Source organism: Ochotona princeps, chromosome 2 (genome assembly GCF_030435755.1).
Source record: "Ochotona princeps isolate mOchPri1 chromosome 2, mOchPri1.hap1, whole genome shotgun sequence".
Taxonomy (NCBI): domain Eukaryota; kingdom Metazoa; phylum Chordata; class Mammalia; order Lagomorpha; family Ochotonidae; genus Ochotona; species Ochotona princeps.
The window spans coordinates 452,775-472,717 of record NC_080833.1 but is presented as its reverse complement, the minus strand read 5'-3'; the positions used below and the strand labels follow the sequence as shown (position 1 = coordinate 472,717).

General features: G+C 63.1%; 3 protein-coding genes across 8 annotated transcripts; all 3 read left to right on the top strand.

The window, feature by feature from the left end:
* The first annotated feature begins 7 nt into the window (after positions 1–7).
* Positions 8–6,536, top strand: SDF4 (stromal cell derived factor 4). 3 transcript variants are annotated; one of them, XM_058674058.1, is made up of 7 exons: positions 8–164; positions 1,361–1,632; positions 2,543–2,679; positions 2,880–2,993; positions 5,058–5,216; positions 5,320–5,495; positions 6,320–6,536. In XM_058674058.1, the coding sequence occupies exons 2-7, from the start codon at positions 1,364–1,366 to the stop codon at positions 6,494–6,496; spliced, it is 1,032 nt and encodes a 343-aa protein (XP_058530041.1). In that variant the 5' UTR covers positions 8–164; positions 1,361–1,363; the 3' UTR covers positions 6,497–6,536. The 3 variants fall into 3 exon arrangements, with proteins under 3 accessions (XP_058530041.1, XP_058530048.1, XP_058530034.1); XM_058674065.1 differs by lacking the exon at positions 8–164 and adding an exon at positions 216–571; XM_058674051.1 differs by lacking the exon at positions 8–164 and adding an exon at positions 598–734.
* A 4,082-nt stretch (positions 6,537–10,618) lies between these two features.
* Positions 10,619–12,352, top strand: TNFRSF4 (TNF receptor superfamily member 4). Its single transcript, XM_004599515.2, has 7 exons — positions 10,619–10,792; positions 10,935–11,057; positions 11,341–11,442; positions 11,537–11,603; positions 11,723–11,904; positions 11,989–12,105; positions 12,195–12,352. The coding sequence occupies exons 1-7, from the start codon at positions 10,654–10,656 to the stop codon at positions 12,263–12,265; spliced, it is 801 nt and encodes a 266-aa protein (XP_004599572.1). The 5' UTR covers positions 10,619–10,653; the 3' UTR covers positions 12,266–12,352.
* A 4,073-nt stretch (positions 12,353–16,425) lies between these two features.
* Positions 16,426–18,177, top strand: TNFRSF18 (TNF receptor superfamily member 18). 4 transcript variants are annotated; one of them, XM_058660758.1, is made up of 5 exons: positions 16,426–16,612; positions 16,821–16,943; positions 17,357–17,444; positions 17,553–17,700; positions 17,789–18,177. In XM_058660758.1, exons 1-5 carry the CDS (start codon positions 16,465–16,467, stop codon positions 17,921–17,923), a joined length of 642 nt encoding a protein of 213 aa, XP_058516741.1. In that variant the 5' UTR covers positions 16,426–16,464; the 3' UTR covers positions 17,924–18,177. The 4 variants fall into 4 exon arrangements, with proteins under 4 accessions (XP_058516741.1, XP_058516738.1, XP_058516739.1 ...); XM_058660755.1 differs by having other exon boundaries at positions 16,435–16,612; positions 17,518–17,700; XM_058660756.1 differs by having other exon boundaries at positions 16,436–16,612; positions 17,553–17,720.
* Positions 18,178–19,943: the final 1,766 nt, after the last annotated feature.

Here is a 19,943-nt window from a genome sequence, read left to right as displayed (position 1 = left end):
GGACGTGCCATGGCGGCGCCGGCGTCAGCGCGGCGAGGTGATGCGCTCCGTTCGCCGGCCCACCTCCTCCCGAAAGAAAGATGGCCGCGGCCTGACCCCAGTCTGGTCCAAGGCGTCGCAGGCGCTGGGTCCACTCTCGGGTCACGGGCGCGGGAGGGCGGCCGGTGAGTGAGGGGCCCGGGCGGCCGCCGCACACCTCAGGGCCTCGGGCCCTGCGCGGAGCGGGCCTGCGGTCGAGGCGAGCCTCGCTTCGGGCGTCGCGCGTCTGGGCTGGGGATCCGTGGTCGCCCCCGCGGCGCTGCGGGCCGAGGCTCGGGCCGCGTCCGGCCCCGCGTTCTCTGCGTCGCACCTTGGGGTGCGGCCTCGGGGCCGATGCGTAGGGAGCCCGGCCGCCCGCGAGGTCACCTTGGCCCGTGGCCGGCCGCCTCCGCCTCGGCTTCCGCCCAGGGAGGGCCCGCAGGCCGCCCGGGAAGCAGCGGGAGCCGAAACCCCGGACGGCAGCGGCCGTCGTCTCGGGGGTCGTCCCGAGTCCGCCAGCGATGCTCGAGCACGCGGCTCCCCTGAGGGCCCGGCAGGGGCCAGCAGCCTCCGAGAGGGAGCCCACGCCGGCCACGGGCTTCGGGACGGTGGCAGGGCCGGCGTGTTAACGTGCGCCCTCGGCAGAGTGGGCTGCGGCACCTGAGCCGGTGTGGGACATGACCAGAGTGCGGCCGCTGCCGCTCGTCCACTGCAAGGTCGGGGGGCCGGCCGGAGGCGAGGGAGGCTCCCGTGGGCTCGCCATGTGTCCACGGGGCTACTGAGTCTAGAGCCCACTGCGCCAGCAGTGCCCCGTGCCTGTCGTCTGGGTGCTCGGCTCCCACTTCCCAAGGGGGGTGGAGTGAGGCGAAGTCCTCTTCCTGTGGGACACCCCCCCGCCCACCACAATCCGTGGCATTCACAGCTCTTGGGGGTCATTTTTCTCGTATATGTCTGTGTGAGAGGCAAGCAGTTGTACCCCTGTACACTTTGCGAATAGCTGAGCTTGGAGCTGTAGATCTGCTGCGTGGGTTAGGTTGGCAGGGAGCTGGGCAGGAAGCAGAGCCCCCACGGGGTGCTGGTATGGTAGATGGCAGGGAGCTGGGCAAGAGGTGGAGCCCCCAAGGGGTGCTGGCATGGCAGGTCGCTGTCTCCCCATCAGGTGCCTCAGGACACTGGCAGGGCGGGGGAGCAGCTGCGACCTCCAGGGCAGGGTGGGGAGCCTCCCTGGGCCTGGCAAGAGCAGCAGAAGCAATGCCCAGAACAGTGGTGACCGCTCGGCCTCGCACGGAGCCCTGGGTCCTGGGTCATGACAGCTGCCGGGGTCCTTCCTCCTCTCGCACAGGCCATGGCGCGTCCCCCGCCTCCCCTCTGCCTCTGGCTCCTGGGCAGTGTCCTCCTGCTGGACGCGTCCGCACGGCCCGCCAACCATTCGTCAGCCCGGGACGAGAACGAACTCGTGCCGCCTGACCACCTGAACGGGGTGAAGCTGGAGATGGACGGGCACCTGAACAAGGACTTCCACCAGGAAGTCTTCCTGGGCAAGGACGTGGATGGCTTCGAGGAGGACGCCACGCCACGCCGCAGCCGCAGCAAGCTGGTGCTCATCTTCTCCAAGTGGGTGCCCCGGGGCCGGGCCAGCCGTGCACATGGCAGGCAGAGGGGGCCAGATGGGGACTGGGGCAGCGTGAGGACTCCCACGCTCCTCATGGCCCCTCTGCCTTGTGATGGGAGATTCTGACTTTTTTTTTTTTTAAGATTTATTTTATTTTTTATTGGAAAATCAGATAGAGAGGAAGATCTTCTGTCTGTTGATTCAGTCCCCAAGTGGCCTCAGTGACTGGAGTTGTGCCAACCTGAAACCAGGATCCTGGGGCCTCTTCTGGGTTTCTCATGCGGGTGCAGGTCCCAAGGCTTTGGGCATGCTTGGCTGCTTTCCCAGGCCACAGGCAGGGAGATGGATGGGAAGTGGAGCTGCCAGGATTAGAACCAGCACCCATATGGGAGCCTGGGCGTGCAAAGCCAGAATTTTATCTGCTAGGCTAACACGCCAGGCCCGAGGTTCTGGCTTTTGAAGATTTGTTTTTTTGAAAGGCAGAGTGAGAACAAGAGCAAGCAACAGAGAGAGAGATCTTTCTTCTGCTGGTTCACCCTACATGGTCACAACAGCCAGGGCTGGACCTAGGCAGAGCCAGGAATTTCCTGCGGTCTTCTCTGTGGGTGCTGGGGCTCGAGCACTTGAGCCATCCTCCACTGCTTTCCCAGACCATAAGGAGGACGTTGGATGGGAAGTGGAGCACCCGGGACTCGAACTGGCACCCACAGGGCACATCTCCAGCACCCTGGATTCCCAGCTGTCTATGCCCCCAGAGGCCCTTTGCCTCGCAGCTGTAGGGACTGGGGAGCAAGGCCCCGGCAGGGTCAGGGCCGTCCTCAGCCTACCCCTGTGTCCGCTGAGGGCTCCCCTCCTCATTGCTGGGTGGGGTCTGTCAGGGCTCCGTGTGATGCCACGCCTGCCCACGCACAGGGTGGATGTGAACGCGGACGGGAAGATCAGTGCCAAGGAGATGCAGCGCTGGATCATGGAGAAGACTGCCGAGCACTTCCAGGAGGCTGTCCGGGAAAACAGGATGCACTTCCGGGCCGTGGACCCCGATGGCGACGGTGGGCAGAGAAACCCCGAATGTGGCGCGAGTGCTCTGTCCCCTAGCGCTGGGCGTGGCTGTGTGCTTGGAGCCAGCCACCTGCCGCTTGGGCCTCTGCCACTGCTGTGGCTCAGGCACGGGCAGCTGGCTTCCTGGGGTGACTGAGTCTGCTCCCCAGAGGCCATTGCCCCTGACCCCTTCTGGCCATGTCTCTCTCAGGCCACGTGTCGTGGGACGAGTACAAAGTGAAGTTCCTGGTCAGTAAAGGCCACAGTGAGAAGGAGGTCGCCGCTGCCCTGCAGAGCAAACAGGGGCTGCAGGTGGACGAGGAGAGTGAGTGCACAGGCCGGGCGGGGGCGATGGGGTGGGGGGTGGCTTGCCGTGCCACCATCACGCCAGGTGTGCCTTGTGTCCTGTGGGACCGTGTGCCAGTGTTGCCATCCATACTGACTGTAGCACTGAGTAGTCCACGTGGGCTGTCCTCAGGCACCTGGGGCGGAGGGGGTTGCCAAGGCTACAGCATGGGGGGCTTCAGACCCTGATGGGGTCTGGCACATTCTGGCATCCAGGAGAGGGTAGGTGTGGACATCTTATGAGGAGGGAGGGCATGGGACAGCAGACGATCCCCCTGTGCGAAGGGAGCAGGACAAAGGTAGATAGAGCTGAGTTCAGAAGAGTAGAGGCATGGAATTGGGGGCTGGAGTCGAGGGTGGGGAAAGCAGCGCTCATGATCTGGGGTCACCATATGAGTGAAAGCTGAGGTGGACGCGGTGAGGGCTGTGGTGGACGTGGTGAGGGCTGTGGTGGACATGGTGAGGGTTGTGGTGGACATGGTGAGGGCTGTGGTGGACGTGGTGACAGCTGTGGTGGATGTGGTGAGGGCTGTGGTGGACGTGGTGAGGGCTGTGGTGGGTGTGGTGAGGGCTGTGGTGGATGTGGTAAGAGCTTTGGTAACAGCTCTGGTAGATGTGATGGCTGTGGTGAACGTGGTGAGGTCTGTCGTGGGCGTGGTGAGGGCTGTGGTGGACATGGTAAGAGCTTTGGTGAGGGCTGTGGTGGACGTGGTGAGGGCTGTGGTGGATGCGGTGATGGCTGTGGTGGATGTGGTGAGGACTGTGGTGGACGAGGTGAGGGCTGTGATGGACATGGTAAGAGCTTTGGTGACGGCTCTGGTAGACGTGATGGCTATGGTGAGTCTGTCGTGGGCATGGTAAGGGCTGTGGTGGACATGGTAAGAGCTTTGGTGACAGCTGTGGTGGACGTGGTGAGGGCTGTAATGGACGTGGTGAGGGCTGTAGTGAACGTGGTGAGGGCTGTGGTGGACGTGGTGAGGGCTGTGGTGGACGTGGTGAGGGCTGTGGTGGACGTGGTGATGGCTGTGGTGGACGTGGTGACGGCTGTGGTGGACGTGACGGCTGTGGTGGACGTGGTGAGGGCTGTGGTGGACGTGGTGAGGGCTGTGGTGGACATGACGGCTGTGGTGGACATGACGGCTTTGGTGGACGTGGTGACGGCTGTGGTGGACGTGGTGAGGGCTGTGGTGGACATGGTGAGGGCTGTGGTGGACATGACGGCTGTGGTGGACGTGGTGAGGGCTGTGGTGGACGTGGTGAGGGCTGTGGTGGACGTGGTGAGGGCTGTGGTGGACGTGACGGCTGTGGTGGACGTGGTGAGGGCTGTGGTGGACGTGACGGCTGTGGTGGACGTGGTGAGGGCTGTGGTGGACGCGGTGAGGGGCTGTGGTGGATGTGACGGCTATGGTGGACGTGACGGCTGTGGTGGACGTGGTGATGGCTATGGTGGATGCGACAGCTGTAGTAGACGTGGCAGCTGGGTTAGTGGCCCGTCTGCACTGTCCCCGCAGTGTCCGGTGGACATGTGGCCGCCCCCAGCCCGTGGGTGGCTGTGTAGGTTGCTACAAGTCATTTCCAGAGTTGGGTTTTCCCGCTCGGGCTGCCTGGCTGCACGTGAAGGCGGGGACGCCACCCTTCTGCAGACGCTGCGCTTCTCGGCGGCTGAGTCAGCCAAGCTGGTTCCATCTTCCCAGGGCCCAGCCTTGGGGGGAGGGGGAACCTGGGCCATGTCCTGGGTGGGGCTCCTTCATCATGGGCCATGCTGGGCTCCTTGGAACATCCTGGGTCAAGTCCTGGACTCCTTGGAACATCCTGGGCCATGTTGGGGCTTCTTGGGGTGTCCTGGGTCGTGTTCTGGACTCCTTGGGGCATCCTGGGTCAAGTCCTGGTTCTCCTTAGGGCCGTGTCCTGGGCTCCTTGGGGCGTCCTGGGCCATGTTGGGGCTCCTGTGAGTCTCCTGGGCCCATCTTTCCTCCTGGCTGGACTGAGTTTAGGCGGCATCCCAGGAAGTGCGGGCCCGGGTGCTTATGGGCCACCCCCTCAGCACAGGAAGCCCTCGAGAACCTCAAGGACCGCTGGTACCAGGCGGACAACCCCCCCGCTGACCTGCTGCTGACCGAGGAGGAGTTCCTGTCCTTCCTGCACCCCGAGCACAGCCGCGGCATGCTCAGGTTCATGGTCAAGGAGATCATCCGCGACCTGGGTGAGGCTGGCTGGGGCACAGGGTGGGGGACTCCGGCCCTGGCAGGGGAGACTGAGGCACTGAGTGGGGACCAGGCTGGCACCTTACGTGAGTCCCTGCTCAGACCAGGATGGGGACAAGCGGCTCTCGCTGCCCGAGTTCATCTCCCTGCCCGTGGGCACCGTGGAGAACCAGCAGGGCCAGGACATGGACGACAGTTGGGTGAGGGACAGGAGGAAGGAGTTTGAGGACCTCATTGATTCCAACCACGACGGGGTTGTGACCTCGGAGGAGCTGGAGGTGAGAGGGGCTCTGCCTGTGCCCGTGGGACACTTTCCTGAGGCGTGTGAGCCACACCATGTGGCCACTGAGGCGTGTGTACCCTGTGTGGGCGCTGAGGTGTGTGTGTACCCCGTGTGTGGGCGCTGAGGCGTGTGAGCCACACCATGTGGACACTGAGGCGTGTGTGTACCCCATGTGTGAACGCTGAAACGTGTGAGCCACAGCATGTGGACACTGAGGCGTGTGTACCCCGTGTGTGGGCGCTGAGACGTGTGAGCCACACCCTGTGGACACTGAGGTGTGTGTACCCCGTGTGTGGGCGCTGAGGTGTGTGTGTACCCCGTGTGTGAACGCTGAGGCGTGTGAGCCACAGCATGTGGCCACTGAGGCGTGTGTACCCTGTGTGGGCGCTGAGGTGTGTGTGTACCCCGTGTGTGGGCGCTGAGACGTGTGAGCCACACCCTGTGGACACTGAGGCGTGTGTACCCCGTGTGTGAACGCTGAGGTGTGTGTGTACCCCATGTGTGAACGCTGAGATGTGTGAGCCACAACATGTGGACAGTGAGGCGTGTGTACCCCGTGTGTGGGCGCTGAGGTGTGTGTGTACCCCATGTGTGAACACTGAGATGTGTGAGCCACAACATGTGGACAGTGAGGCGTGTGTACCCCGTGTGTGGGCGCTGAGACGTGTGTACCCCGCGTGTGGCCATTGTGCGTGCTGCCCTGTGTGTGGGCACTGACTCTTCTGTCCTGGGGGAGGACTTGGGGCAGGGCGCTGGGCACCCTGGCGGCTCAGGCCTCTCCCGGGGGCGGGCGGTGTGACCAGCCCGCCGCCTCCCTAGAGCTACATGGACCCACTGAACGAGTACAACGCCCTCAACGAGGCCAAGCAGATGGTCGCCATCGCCGACGAGAACCAGAACCAGCACCTGGAGCTCGAGGAGATCCTCCGCTACAGCGAGTTCTTCACGGGCAGCAAGCTCATGGACTACGCACGCAACGTGCACGAGGAGTTCTGAGGCCGTGGGAAAGCGCCGCTCCTGCCGTTTCCCCCGCGGCGTGTGGCGGGGAGGGGCCGGGCCCGGGCGCTGGTGCAGTGCAAACAGAAGTCATGTTAATTTAAAATACAGTTGCCTTTTTCTCTCCACTTTGGTTCTTTGTTGACAAAAAAAAAACCACAAACGACGGTTGGGGACCTCTGTGACCACGGGGGTTGGGTGCCTGGGGCCCTGCTGTGCAGGAGAGGCCCTCCAAGTCTGCCCTGCAGGAAGGTGGGGACCCCACATCACAGGCCCTGCCGGCTGCCATGGACTGTTGTCCCCCGGGTGGCCGGACCAGTGGATTCGGCTCTGCTTTAAGATCTGTGTCATGCCTGGCTGTGGCTCGGAGCCAGAGGTTTACTCCCCAGGTCCTTGTCCCAGGGACGGCTAGGTGTACAGTGCCCCCTGGGCGTTCAGCACCGCCTGGACAGAAAGTCGTATCCCAATTGGCAGGGGCAGCCGAGGGCAGGGCTCCCGGATAGCTTGCCAGCCCTGGCCTTGGGGTTTGTCCTTCCAAAGGACCCTTGGGCAGGTGGCACAGCACACCCTGGGAAGGCCCCTTTGTCCCTGTCCCTGGGCTGCTGTGTCTGCATGGCAGCCCCGTGACAGCCTTGAGTCTGGCCAGGCCTGACTTGGCGGGGCTCTGCCTCCCTCTCTCCTGTGTCTAACACTCCAGGGAGCATCGTGTACTCATTTGAGAGGCAGGCTCCTTGTCTTCCTCACTGCGTGGCCTGCAGGTGCTGGTGCCGGACCCGGGGGCCCAGTGGCTGTGTACAAGCATGTCACCAGGTAGTGTGTCCTGTCCCAGAACAGGCTCGTAGGGTGGCCAGCGGGAAGGGCCCCAAGGAGCTGCCCTCCACGTGCCCTCCCTGGTGTTTGCTGGTCCTGCTGGTCTTGCTGGTGCAGGGGCGATCTCGGGCAGCTCACAGGTCCACTGTGCAGCGTGGTGGCCTCATGTGGCCCCAGGCTCGGAGACAGACTGCATCGGTTTTGGCTGGCCAGGGGTCTTCAGTCCCCCACTGCACGCTGGAGTCAGTGCCTTGATGTACCGTTTGAGAGCACAGACGAGCCCATGCAGCTGTCTGCTGCTTTGCTCCCTCCGTGCCCACATGGCTGGGCCAGGCCGAAGTCAGGAGCTGGGAACTCGGTTCAGGTCTCTGTGGGAGTGGACGTGACTTGCCATTGCTGCCCTCCTGAGGTGTGTGTGGGAAGAATGCCGGGCTGCAGGCCTCAGCCTGTGGTGTGGGGGCATGGCTGTTCCTGCCCCGAGACCAGCACCCCTTTCACAGTGTCTCCTGGAGCCAAAATAGTCCTCAGCTGGGACCTCTCACCACGACCTAATGAACCAGGAGGGCCCAGGTTCACCCAGGTGAAGGGGTGGCCAGCTTCTCTGCTGTTAGGAAGGGAGGGAGGTGATGGTTGTGCAGATTGGCCAGGCGGGGCTGGGCTGAATGGCCACAGAGGGACCTGGCGGGGCTGGGCTGAATGGCCACAGAGGGACCTGGCGGGGCTGGGCTGAATGGCCACAGAGGGACCTGGCGGGGCTGGACTGAATGGCCACAGAGGGACCTGGCGGGGCTGGACTGAATGGCCACAGAGGGACCTGGCGCGGCTGGGCTGAAGCTGGGAGCCAGAAGCTCCATCCCCGTGGCCTACAAAGCCCAATGACTCAGGCACTGGCTCATGCCTGTTGCCTCTTAGGTGCTTTAGCACAGAGCTGAATCAGAACAGGAGCAGGGAGGGACCAGAGCTGTGGTGTTGTGAGTAAAGCCTCCTGTGCGACCAGCATGCCATGTGGGTGCAGAGTCAAGTGCCAGCCACCCACTTCTGATCCATCTCCCTGCTGGTGCCCCTGTGTGGGAGGCCCTGGTGCTGGCCTAGCCCAGCCCTGGTGCTCGCAGCCATTGGCGAGGTGAAAACTGGTGGACTGGAGAGCTCCTGCCCTGTCACCCTCTCCCTCTATGATTCTGCTTCTCAAACAAGTAAGTAAACAAGTACTGGGGGCCCGGTGTGGTGGCCTGGCGGCTAAAGTCCTCACCTTGAATGCGCCGGGATCCCAGCAGCTCCACTTCCCATCCAGCTCCCTGCTTGTGGCCTGGGAAAGTAGTCGAGGACGGCCCAAAGCCTTGGGATTCTGCACCCATGTGGGAGACCTGGAGGAAGGTCCTGGCTCCTAGCTTCGGATCGGCGCAGCACCAGCCGTTGCGCTCACTTGGGGAGTGAATCATCGGACAGATCTTCCTCTCTGTCTCTCCTCTCTGTATATGACTTTGCTATCAAAATAAAATAAATCTTTTAAAACAAACAAGTAGTGGGCAGCCAGGGTGTCGGGAGCATTGAGTGCCAGCCCTGAACTAGTCTCCAGGGAGACATCTGGGGAGACACAACCTGGGCAATTGTCCCCTCTGAGGCAGATGGGAGAGGCTCCCTAGTACACATGTACTAGCCTACACACACGCACACAGGCACGTGGGGACCAGCCGCGCCCACCCTGGGCCTCTGCACCTGAGGAACTCAGGATGGGCCATGGGCGGCCTCTACCCGAACCCCGACTCTTCCCGGCTGCTGGGAATTCCCCCGCCTGAGCAGGGAGGAGCAAGGGGCTTTCCACCCTCCCCTGCCATCCTGTCGGGTGCAGGGCACCGCACTGCTGGACCTCTCCAAAGTCTGCGTATGTATCAGTCGCCTGCCTATCCGTCTGTTTAGTGACCTATTGATCAGAAAGCTAGAGTGATAGAGCAAAGAGGCCTTCCACCTGCTAGGTCACTCCCCAAATGGCCGCAACGCTGGGGTTGGGCCAAGCTGAAGCCAGAAGCCGGGAGCTTCCTCAAGTCTACCAAACAGGTGCAGGGGCCCAAGCACTTTTGCCGTTCTCTGCTGCTTTCCCAGGTCATTAGCAGGGAGCTAGGTGGGAAGTGGAGCAGCCAGGATTCATATTGGTGCCCACACGGGATGCTGGTGTCACTGGTAGGTTGCTGCCTAGGGCACAGCCCCTTCCTACCTCCCCAGCACTGTGCCTGAACTCTGAATAATCCTGCAGTGGCCACTGTCCCTGCCAAACCCCAGGCCCCTCCTCAGCAAAAAGCTGTGTGCAACGTGTGAATCTGTAGTAGCTGTAGGCATAGGTGTAACACCTGCTGGGTGGCCTGTGTGCTGTAGGCATGTGTGTGCACACGTGTGACGCCTGCTGGGTGGCCTGTGTGCTGTAGGCATGTGTGTGCACACGTGTGACGCCTGCTGGGTGGCCTGTGTGCTGTAGGCATAGGTGTAATACCTGCTGGGTGGCCTGTGTGCTGTAGGCATAGGTGTAACACCTGCTGGGTGGCCTGTGTGCTGTAGGCATAGGTGTAACACCTGCTGGGTGGCCTGTGTGCTGTAGGCATAGGTGTAATACCTGCTGGGTGGCCTGTGTGCTGTAGGCATGTGTGTGCACACGTGTGACGCCTGCTGGGTGGCCTGTGTGCTGTAGGCATGTGCGTGCACACGTGTGACGCCTGCTGGGTGGCCTGTGTGCTGTAGGCATGTGCGTGCACACGTGTGACGCCTGCTGGGTGGCCTGTGTGCTGTAGGCATGTGCGTGCACACGTGTGACGCCTGCTGGGTGGCCTGTGTGCTGTAGGCATGTGTGTGCACACGTGTGACGCCTGCTGGGTGGCCTGTGTGCTGTAGGCATAGGTGTAATACCTGCTGGGTGGCCTGTGTGCTGTAGGCATGTGCGTGCACACGTGTAACACCTGCTGGGTGGCCTGTGTGCTGTAGGCATGTGTGTGCACACGTGTGACGCCTGCTGGGTGGCCTGTGTGCTGTAGGCATGTGTGTGCACATGTGTGACGCCTGCTGGGTGGCATGTGTGTGCATACCTGTGACACCCATCGCATGGACCCTGGCCCAAAGACGACCCGGAGCCTGCCTCATCTTCTCTGTCCCTGCCCAAGACCCAGGGTGGTGGCCACGGCTAGACCCTGCCGCCTAACCCTATCCCTGGGGCTCTAACGGGAGGGGCAGGGCTCTCCTACGCACCGGCCACACACGTGTGCACCTGCCTCCCGCTCATCCCCTCTCCCCGCCACTCCCCCAGCTCTTATAGCCACATCCTGCGAGGCAGCCCCAACTCCTGCCCTGCAGCAGCAACTGGGATGTGTACTGGGGCAGGGCCTGGGGTGCCCTGCCTGGCACTCCTGCTCCTGGGGCTGGGACTCAGCACCCAGGCCAGGCCTTCCTGCGTCGGGGACACCTACCCTGGCGACCATAGGTGCTGCCGAGAGTGCCAGCCAGGTCCATCAGGGTAGGGGGTGGGGGGTACGTGGTAGAGGACAGGGACGGGTTGCCAGGGCTGCGTGTGGATGGGGGGACCAGGCCGTACGGTGGGTGCGGGCCACGTGCGGGGGGCACGAGCTGACACTGGGGCCTCCTGCAGGCAGCGAGATGGCCAGCCGCTGCGACCATGCCAGGGACACGGAGTGCCGCCCATGTGCGCCTGGCTTCTACAATGACTTGGTGAACTATGAGGCCTGTAAGCCCTGCACGCAGTGCAACCGTGGTGAGACCTGCACCCCTCCCCCACCCCGTGTGACCGCAGGGGGACCAGCGTCCCTCCTCCTCCCCCCCAAACCACAGACTGTGGTGGGGTCCCCGACACCTGCTCAGGGTCACGTGGGGTCCTCTGAAGGGCCCCAGTCGGGTCCGGAGTTGCTTGCCTCGACCTCCACTGCTGCAGGGTAACGACCACAGCCAGGAGGGGCTGGCACCAGGTTAGGGCTGTGGGAAAGCGGGAGGCGAGTGGGAGCGGTGGGAATCCTGACTGTCCCTCTCCCGGCCCCCAGAGAGTGGGAGCGAGCTGTGGCAGGAGTGTTCACCCACGCAGGACACGATCTGCCGCTGCCGGCCTGGGACACAGCCCCAGGCTGGCTACAAGCCCGGTGTGGGTGAGTGCTGTGGGGCTGGGGTCGGGCAGGCATGGCCACCCTCTTCCCTGTCCCCACCAGCCGCTGTCCCCTCACCTCCTGTTCTGTGCTTCAGATTGCGAACCCTGCCCCGAGGGCCACTTCTCTGAAGGCAACAACCAGAAATGCAGGCCCTGGACCGAGTGAGTGCCCGGAGCACTGGGCGGGCGCTCAGGTGGCCCTCTCTCCGAGCGGCTGCCTTGGGCTGCAGTCCAGGGTGCTCCTGGGGGTGGCAGCCTGGCTCACCCTGCTGTCCCCTCAGCTGTTCTGTGGCTGGCAAGCGAACGCTGCAGCCAGCCAGCAGCAGTTCGGACGCTGTCTGCGAGGACCGGGACTCCTCATCAACACGACCCCGGGAGACCCACAGCCCCGCTGCCCAGCCCACCACGGCCTGGCCCAGGACCACACAGGGCCCTCTGCCCACCGCCTTGGAACCCTCCAGGGGTAAGGGACTTGCGGCCTTAGGCAGGGCTGTCCTGGGGCCTTCCTGGGGTCCCCATGGCCTGCCCACCAAGTCCTTCCCCACAGGCTCCGAGCTGGCCATTGTCTTGAGCCTAGGCCTGGGCCTGGGCCTGCTGGCCCCACTGGCTGCCCTGCTGGCTGTATACCTGCCCGGAAGGACCTGGAGGAACCCCAAGCCCCCTGGTGAGTGCCCATGGTGGAGCCAGCCCAGACCACCCCTGGCCGGGGAGTCTGAGCCCCCGCCCGACCTCTGGCTCCTGCCTCATCCCCAGGGGGAAGCAGCTTCCGGACCCCTGTCCAGGAGGAGCAGGCACACGCACATTCTGCAATGGCCAAGATCTGAACAGCGCCTCAGGGAGGGGGGCTACAGGTGGACCTCAGCCCCTGCCCCCCATGTGTGTGCGTCCTGCGGACCCCGCCTGGTGCTACCTCAATAAATGCACCAGCCATTGTGGCTCTGAACGTGCAGCCCCATGGGGAAGGAGCCCGACTCCATGGTGGAGGGGAGTGGATGGTGGCCCCTACCCCACTGGCTGCCACCCTTGGCTTCCATTCAGGGTGCCAGGCCTCTGCTGCCCGGTGGTAGGAGCATGTGGGAGAGGTGGGCAGAAGGCTGCTGACCGAGCCAGGCACAGGTCCCTGATCCTCTGCCCTGTGATGGCACGGTGTCCTCCCCTGACTGTGGAACAGCCAGGCTTGCTCTCTCCTTGGGCCTCTGACCCCTCGGCTCCTCCCAGGTTCCCCAAAGGCTGAGCTGGGCAGCTGGGCTGCAAGGCCGAAGGCCGCAGGAAGATACCTTCCCTCTGGACCTGCTGCCCACACCAGGCCTCCCTGCCCACTGTTGTCCTCTGCCCGTAACCTCCTGCCCACACCAGGCCTCCCTGCCCACTGTTGTCCTCTGCCCGTAACCTGCTGCCCACACCAGGCCTCCCTGCCCACTGTTATCCTCTGCCCGTAACGGGGTCCAGCTGTGTACCCCCCTGGCATTGGTTGCCCGGGGCTGGGCACTTGTGGCGTGAGCAGAGGCTTTGAGAACCATGGAGAACAGACCTCCTTGGTCACGGAAACCACTCAGCACCCAGTGAGGAGCTTCCGGGGGCAGGAAGAGGACGTGGGCACGGCCAGTCGCTGACGTCTGCCCTGCGTCCGGCCTGCGCCTGGGGTTTCCACTGCGCCCATCCTGTGGGCCGCCCCCACACCTGCCTGACTCAGCGGAACAACCAAATACGAGAGATGAACACCTACAAGCAAGCCGTGAGCATTGGCTGGGGCCTGGTGCAGCCATGAAGCTTCCAGCTGCAATGCTGGCATCCCAGGAGGGCACCAATGCATGTCCTGGTGGCCGCACTTCCCATCCAGCTCCCTGCAACCTGGGAAAACAGTAGAGGATGGTCCGAAGCCACCCTGCACCTGCATGGGGGACCTGGAAGAAGCTCCTGGCTGCCAGTGTCAGATCAGCTCAGCTCCAGCCATTGCAGCCGCTTGGGGAGTGAGGCAGCGGATGGAAGCTCTCTCTCTCGCTGTGTCTCCCTCTTTCTGTAACTCTCTCAAGTAAATAAATAAACTTTTGAAAAAAATGAGCAAAATTTACAACAAGTTACTGAGAGTAAAAGGTAAAAATACTTAAGCTTTATGTGAAATTTTTCTGTGCAAAAATATAAAACAAAAATAAAGGCCATTGGCAGTGCTGATATTAAAATTAATCTAACCAAATAATCTTCATTTTTAATATTTATTTGAAAGGTTTTACAGGGAGAGAAAGAGAGAACTTCCATCCACTGGCTCACTTCCCAGTGACCACAATGGCCAGAGCTGAACCAATCTGACGCCAGGAGCCAGGGTCTCCCTCGTGGGTGCAGGGTCCCAAGGACTTAGGCTGGCCTCTGCTGCTTTCCCAGACACATTGACGGGGAACTGGATCAGAAGTGGAGCAGCCAGGGCTTGAACCGGTGCCCATGTGGGATGCTGGTTTGCAGGCAGAGGCCTTGCTTACTATTACACCATGCCTCCGCCCCGAGAGAGAGAAAGAGAGAGGGAGACGTATAAAGATCTTCCATCGCCGGGCTGATTCATTTACCAAGCAGCCCACAGCCAGGAGCTGGGAGCTCCACGTGGGTCTCCCACGTGGGTGTCAGGGCATCTCTGCAGGAGCTGGGTGGAAAGCAGAGCAACTGGGCTCCGGTGCTGCCTCCCCGCTATGTGCTTATTACATGCGGAGGGGAAGGCAAAGCGTGAGAGAAAGAGGGAGAGAGGGAGAGAGCGCCCTCTGGTCCATTCCCAGCACCACAGCAGCACGTGAGCCTGCCCTGCAGCGGGCTGCGGTGAACGGCCAGCACCCTAACCCTTACACTGCTTGGGAGCTGAGCAGGAGCGGAGCTTGTCCCAGGCACTGAAGGGGTTGGAGTTGTCCCCACTGCCCCTGCCCCTTGTCCCGTCCCCTGTCACTGTCCCTGCCCCCTACTCTGTCCCCTGTCCCTGCCCCCTGGTCTGAGTTGTCCAGAAGTCCAGCCGGCAGCACCCCTGCATCTGTCCAGCGGGCAGGCCAGCGGCTTCCCTCTCTGCTATCATTTCCTACAGGTCAGACAAGCCCTCAGTGGGCCCCATCACAGTTCTTCCCAGACCCCAGTCCCAGGCCATGTGTCCCCCAACTGCAGCAGGGTGGCCATCCCCTGACCCATTACCCACTGCCTCCCACAGATTTAACATTAAGTAGGTAGCTATGCTGGCATGTCAGTGAAGTTACCAGAGTCGGTACAGCCAGGCCCAGGGTGGCCAGCAACTACGGCTGCTTGCCTAGGAACAAGGCAGCCTAGGCAGGGGCCTACAGCTGTGGTTCTGTTTCTGAAAGAACGAACGAACGAAAGAAAGAAAGTCCAGCACAGTAGCCTAGTGGCTAAGGTCCTTGTCTTGAGCACACCAGGATCCTATGTGGGTGCTGGTTCCGGTCCTGGCGGTCCCGCTTCTTATCCAGCTCCTTGCTTGTGGCCTGGGGAGTGGTTGAGAATGGCCCAAAGTCTTGGGACCCTGCACCTGTGTGGGAGACCTGGAGGAAGTTCCTGGCTCTTGGCTTCAGATCGGCTCAGCACTGGCCATTGCGGTCACTTGGGGAGTGAATCATTTGGCAGGGGGTCTTCCTGTCCGTCTCTCCTACTCTCTGTATATCTGACTTTGCAATAAAGATAAACAAATCTTCGTAAAAAATTGGTTTGTTTGAAGTCAGAGTTGGAGAGAGAGAGAGAGAGTATGAGCCTCACTCCCCAGATGGCTGTACCAATCGGGGCGGGGCCAAGCAGGAGCCAGGAACCCCCACCCCAGGTCTGCCCTGGTGGGCTCTGGGGCCTTCCCCTGCTGCTTCCCAGAGCTGTGAGCAGGGAGCTGGACGGAAGCAGAGCTGCATCCCTGGTTCCTGGCTAAGCCACAGAAGGCCCCCAGCTCCTGTCCTGGTGTTCACTGGTCCTTTCGGGGGCCCAGGAGCTGAGTGATCTTGGGGCCCTAGAGAGAGCCCCAATCCCTGGCCAGCAGGGCCCCTCCCTGGAGCCACAGCCTACCCTGGACATGTGCTTTCCTCCTGCAGAGCCCTAGGGCTCACAAACTTCTTACACCTGGCATCCCCCTGGGAACGGAAAGACTGGAGCATCCCATATGGGTGCTGGCTCGGGTCCTGGCAGCACCACTTCCCATCCAGCTCCCTGCTGTATCTGAGCAGCCATGAAGGATGATCTGAGTCCCTGGGCTCTTGCACCCATGTGGGAGACCCGGAGCTCCAGGCCCCTGGTCCCTGGTCCCTGCTTCCAGGCTCCTGCGTCCTGCCTCCTGGCTTCAGCCAGTCCAGCCAGGATTTTCCATCTTCTGGTCCTTCCTTTAAAAAACCTTGTTTCTGTTTATAGGTGGACTGCTGCCTCAGCTGAGGTGGCTCACAGGAGTTACTGTCCTGGGGAGCTATGGGCCTGGCTCCTGGGCCCCCCCACCCCCCGCCATGACATCTGCCCCCTAGGACTCACTCCCCCTACCAGGACACCTGGTCTTTCCTGGGGGAACCCTCCCCCTACCAGAACACCTCACCTCCTTGGGGGTTTTCCTCCTCTCACCAAACACTGCCCTCCCCGGGAGCCCCCTGCCCCAGACCATGGCCGTGTGCACCCTAGAACCCCAGGAGCCACAATCAGATCTGCTCTTCAGTCCAAGGGGTTTGGTTGGGATTCCAGACTTGAGTCCAGGGCGGGTCTGGGGTTCAAATCCTGACTCCAGGGCTTGGGACTCCGCGCCCACGAGGTGGCCCAGGGAGTCAGCTCTGCTCTCAACTCCTACCCCAGCCAGCAGTCCCTCTGTGCGGACATCGGGGAAGGGGTCTTCACGGGAGAGCTCTCTCTCCAATAAATCCAATCATGCATGCCATGGTCTCTCCCCGCCAGCGCCTCCTCTGAGCGGGCTCCGAACCCCGAGAGCTCCAGCTGAGCGGGAGCGCCCTCAGCGCAGGGCTTCCGGGGCGGGGCGCGGGCCTCCTGAAATCCTCGGCGCGGGCGCTCGCGGGCCGGGGGCGCGATGGGCGCGACGGCAGCCCTGTGCGGGGTCGCGCTGCTCTGCGCTCTGGGCCTGGGTCAGCGTCCCGGCGCGATGCCGAGCTGCGGCCCCGGGCGCTTCCTGGCCGGGGAGGGCACCGCCGCGCGCTGCTGCGGCCCCTGCGCCCCGGGTAAGGCGCGTTGGGGCGGGCCGGAGGGGTGCGGGGCGGCCCGCAGTGGGGTCCCGGGAGCGCAGCTGTGGGTGGGGGCCTGCGGGACCCGCCCAGGCCGTTTCCGTGGCCGCGAGGAGGAGGAGCAGGACGGGTCCCGGACCCGTGCCCGGAGGCTGGGCGAGGCGGGAGGGCAGGTGGGACTCGCGGGGTGCCCTTTGCTGCCCAGGGGAGGCGCCGTGTCCCGGGCGGAACTGCACGTGTGTTCAAGCCGAGTTCCACTGCGGAGACCCCCAGTGCAGCACCTGCAAACACCATGCGTGCCCACCGGGACAGGAGGCTCAGCCTCGAGGTGAGGTGGGGTGGCGCCGGACATTGCAGGGAGTGAGGGTGTGTAGGACTTGGGTCAAGCACCCCCTAACCTTGCAGCTCCAGTCAGCCCCTCTCAGCCTGGGAGGGGGTACAGACCCCTCAACACTGGCCGGGGAGGGGGTGGGCGGAGGGGGCACAGCTGACTGACCTGGGCCAGTCCTGTGCCTCCTGCCTGGGTCTGGGGAAAGGCCGGTGGGGAGGGGTGGGGTGCAGCCCAAGTCCTCTTTCCTGATGGGACAACCCTGACCCAGCACCTGGGGCCTCAGGGCTCTGAGAGGCCAGTGTGAGGTCAGCCAGGGTTACCATCAGCACGTGGTTGCCAGCTCCCCTGGACCTCCAGCTGGGGAGCCTTGGGGGGCTTGCTCCAGCTGCCCAACTCTCTCTCTGTCCCAGGGAGCTTCAGCTTCGGCTTCCAGTGTGTGGAGTGTGCTGAGGGCACGTTCTCCATGGGCAGCGGGGCCCACTGCAGGCCCTGGGCAGAGTAAGTCCTGGCATGTAGCCCTGGAGGCGAGCTCCCTGGGCGGGGCGGGGGCTGACCACCCTGTCCATCCCAGCTGCTCCCTGCTGGGTTTTCTGACTGCCTTCCCAGGGAACAAGACCCACAATGCAGCCTGCATCCCGGGCCCAGTGCCCAGAGCGCCTTCCCGCTGGCTGCTGCCGGTCCTGCTGGCCGTGACAGCCTGCATCCTGCTCCTGACTGCTGCTCAGCTTGGCCTGCACATCTGGCAGCTGAACAGGTGGCGCAGGTGGCCCCCAGGTCAGTGGTCCCAGGGGGGCGCAAGCGGTGGGGGGCCCCGGGCACCTGCTGACCACAGCTCCCCACAGAGCCCCTGCTGTCCCTGGAGCCACCACCACTGGCAGCCGAGGAGTCCTGCAGCTGGCAGTTCCCGGAGGAGGAGCGTGGAGACCGGCTGGCAGAGGAGAAGGCCCGGGGGGTCCTGCAGGCATGAGCTGGCCTGAACACAGGGGCAGAACCCCAGTGGCCCTGGGAGCAGGGGTCCTGCTGCCCGCCTCAGGTCTGGCCCTGCTCCCTGCGCCTGTGAAACTGGGTGTTGGACAGTGAAGTGGCTGTGGAGGGGCTCTGCTGGGCAGAGGGCTGGGGTGTGGTGGCGAGCCCCTCCCCTAGAGCAGAGCCTGTGCCCGAGGAGTTGTAGTGTCCAGCTCAGGGCCTGGCTGCAGGTTCTCAATAAACACTCCTCAGTGCTGAGTGACCCTGCAGGGCTCTGCGCCCCCTTGTCCATCGGGACCACAACCCAGGCTGTCCCAGGGGCCCCAGCTGGCCCTGGCTGGCAGTTGCTAAGTCCTGGGCACAGCACTCCTCCAGGACCACAGATTCAGGCTCCTGGACCCTGCCTCAGTCTCCTGCCCGTCCCCACCCCATAGGCCGCTCCCCCTTGGACCTGAGGGAGCTACCGGGAACACCTTGGCACAACTGTGCTGGGTGTGGCTGCAGACAGGCGTGCACCCAGTACTGCCTCGCTCCCACGCCTGGCAGAAGGCTCTGGCCCCGCCCAGCAGCAACTCTGGGACCCAGAGGGCACAGCTGTTGCTCTAGGCAGATGGGGCCCCTCAGGCAATGCCTGCCACATGGTGTGGAGATGGGGGAGGCGTGATTGGAGGCAGGGCCAGCCAGAGTCCTCACAGCCCCATCTCTGCCCTCACTATGTCTGTGCCCAGCCCTTCAAGGGTTTGCAGAAAGGAGGAAGGCCAAGGGCAGCATCCAGGGCTGACTCAGCTGGGGTGGGGGCTGGGGTGGAGGAGGGGCTGAAACAGGGCTCACTCCCTGCGCTCAGAGGCAGGGGCCGGTCCATGCCCAAGTGCAGAGCGTGACACAGGCAGGCCAGCCTGGCCCTGCAGGCTCCCATGGAAATCCCCTCCCCCAGGAAACCACAGGAAACGCTCTACCCACTGGAGTTCACCTCACTTGTTCTAGCCCTAACGTGGGCCCCAGGCCACCTGGCTTCAAAGAAGCAAGTCCCCAGGCAGCAGTGGCTCCCAACCACCTCTGCCCCTCCCCGAGAGCTTTGAGAGGCAGGTGGTCCCTTGCTGCCCCCAGGTAGGCCAATGCTAGTGCGCATATTGGGACCTGGCTGGGCTCCCTGAAGAGAGGAGGGGTTACTCCTGGAGGGCCTGCCACTCAGCTAGGCCATCACCTCCATGGAGACAGCAGTGTGTGGGGGTCTGACACCGCCTCTTGTTCTCCTCCCTTGAGACCTGCAAGCACTGAGGCCCTCCCCCCGATGAACTCGGGCCAGAAACGCTCCTTGCTCCTTCCTTGAAGCGTGACAGCAAGATGCGACTAGAAGGATGTATACAGATGAGGGTGTGTGTGTGGAGGTGAGGGTGTGTCTGTGTGGAGGTGAGGGTGGGTGAGGGTGTGTGTGGGTGAGGGTGTGTGTGGGTGAGGGTGTGTGTGGAGTTGAGGGGTTGTGTGTGGAGTTGAGGGTGTGTCTGTGTGGAGTTGAGAGTGTGTCTGTGTGGAGGTTAGGGGATGTGTGTGGAGTTGAGGGTGTGCGTGTGGAGGTGAGGGGATGTGTGTGGGTGAGGGTGTGCGTGTGGAGGTGAGGGTGTGCGTGTGGAGGTGAGGGGTTGTGTGTGTGGAGGTGAGGGTGTGAGTGTGGAGGTGAGGGGTTGTGTGTGTGGAGGTGAGGGGTTGTGTGGGTGGGTGAGGGTGTGCGTGTGGAGGTGAGGGTGTGCGTGTGGAGGTGAGGGGTTGTGTGTGTGGAGGTGAGGGTGTGAGTGTGGAGGTGAGGGGTTGTGTGTGTGGAGGTGAGGGGTTGTGTGGGTGGGTGAGGGTGTGCGTGTGGAGGTGAGGGTGTGCGTGTGGGTGAGGGTGTGAGGGTGTGAGGGTGTGCGTGTGGAGGTGAGGGGTTGTGTGTGTGGGTGAGGGTGTGCGTGTGGAGGTGAGGGTGTGCGTGTGGAGGTGAGGGGTATGCTGATGAGGAACTGTATGTGCCCCACCTGCCTCAGGCCCCTGGCC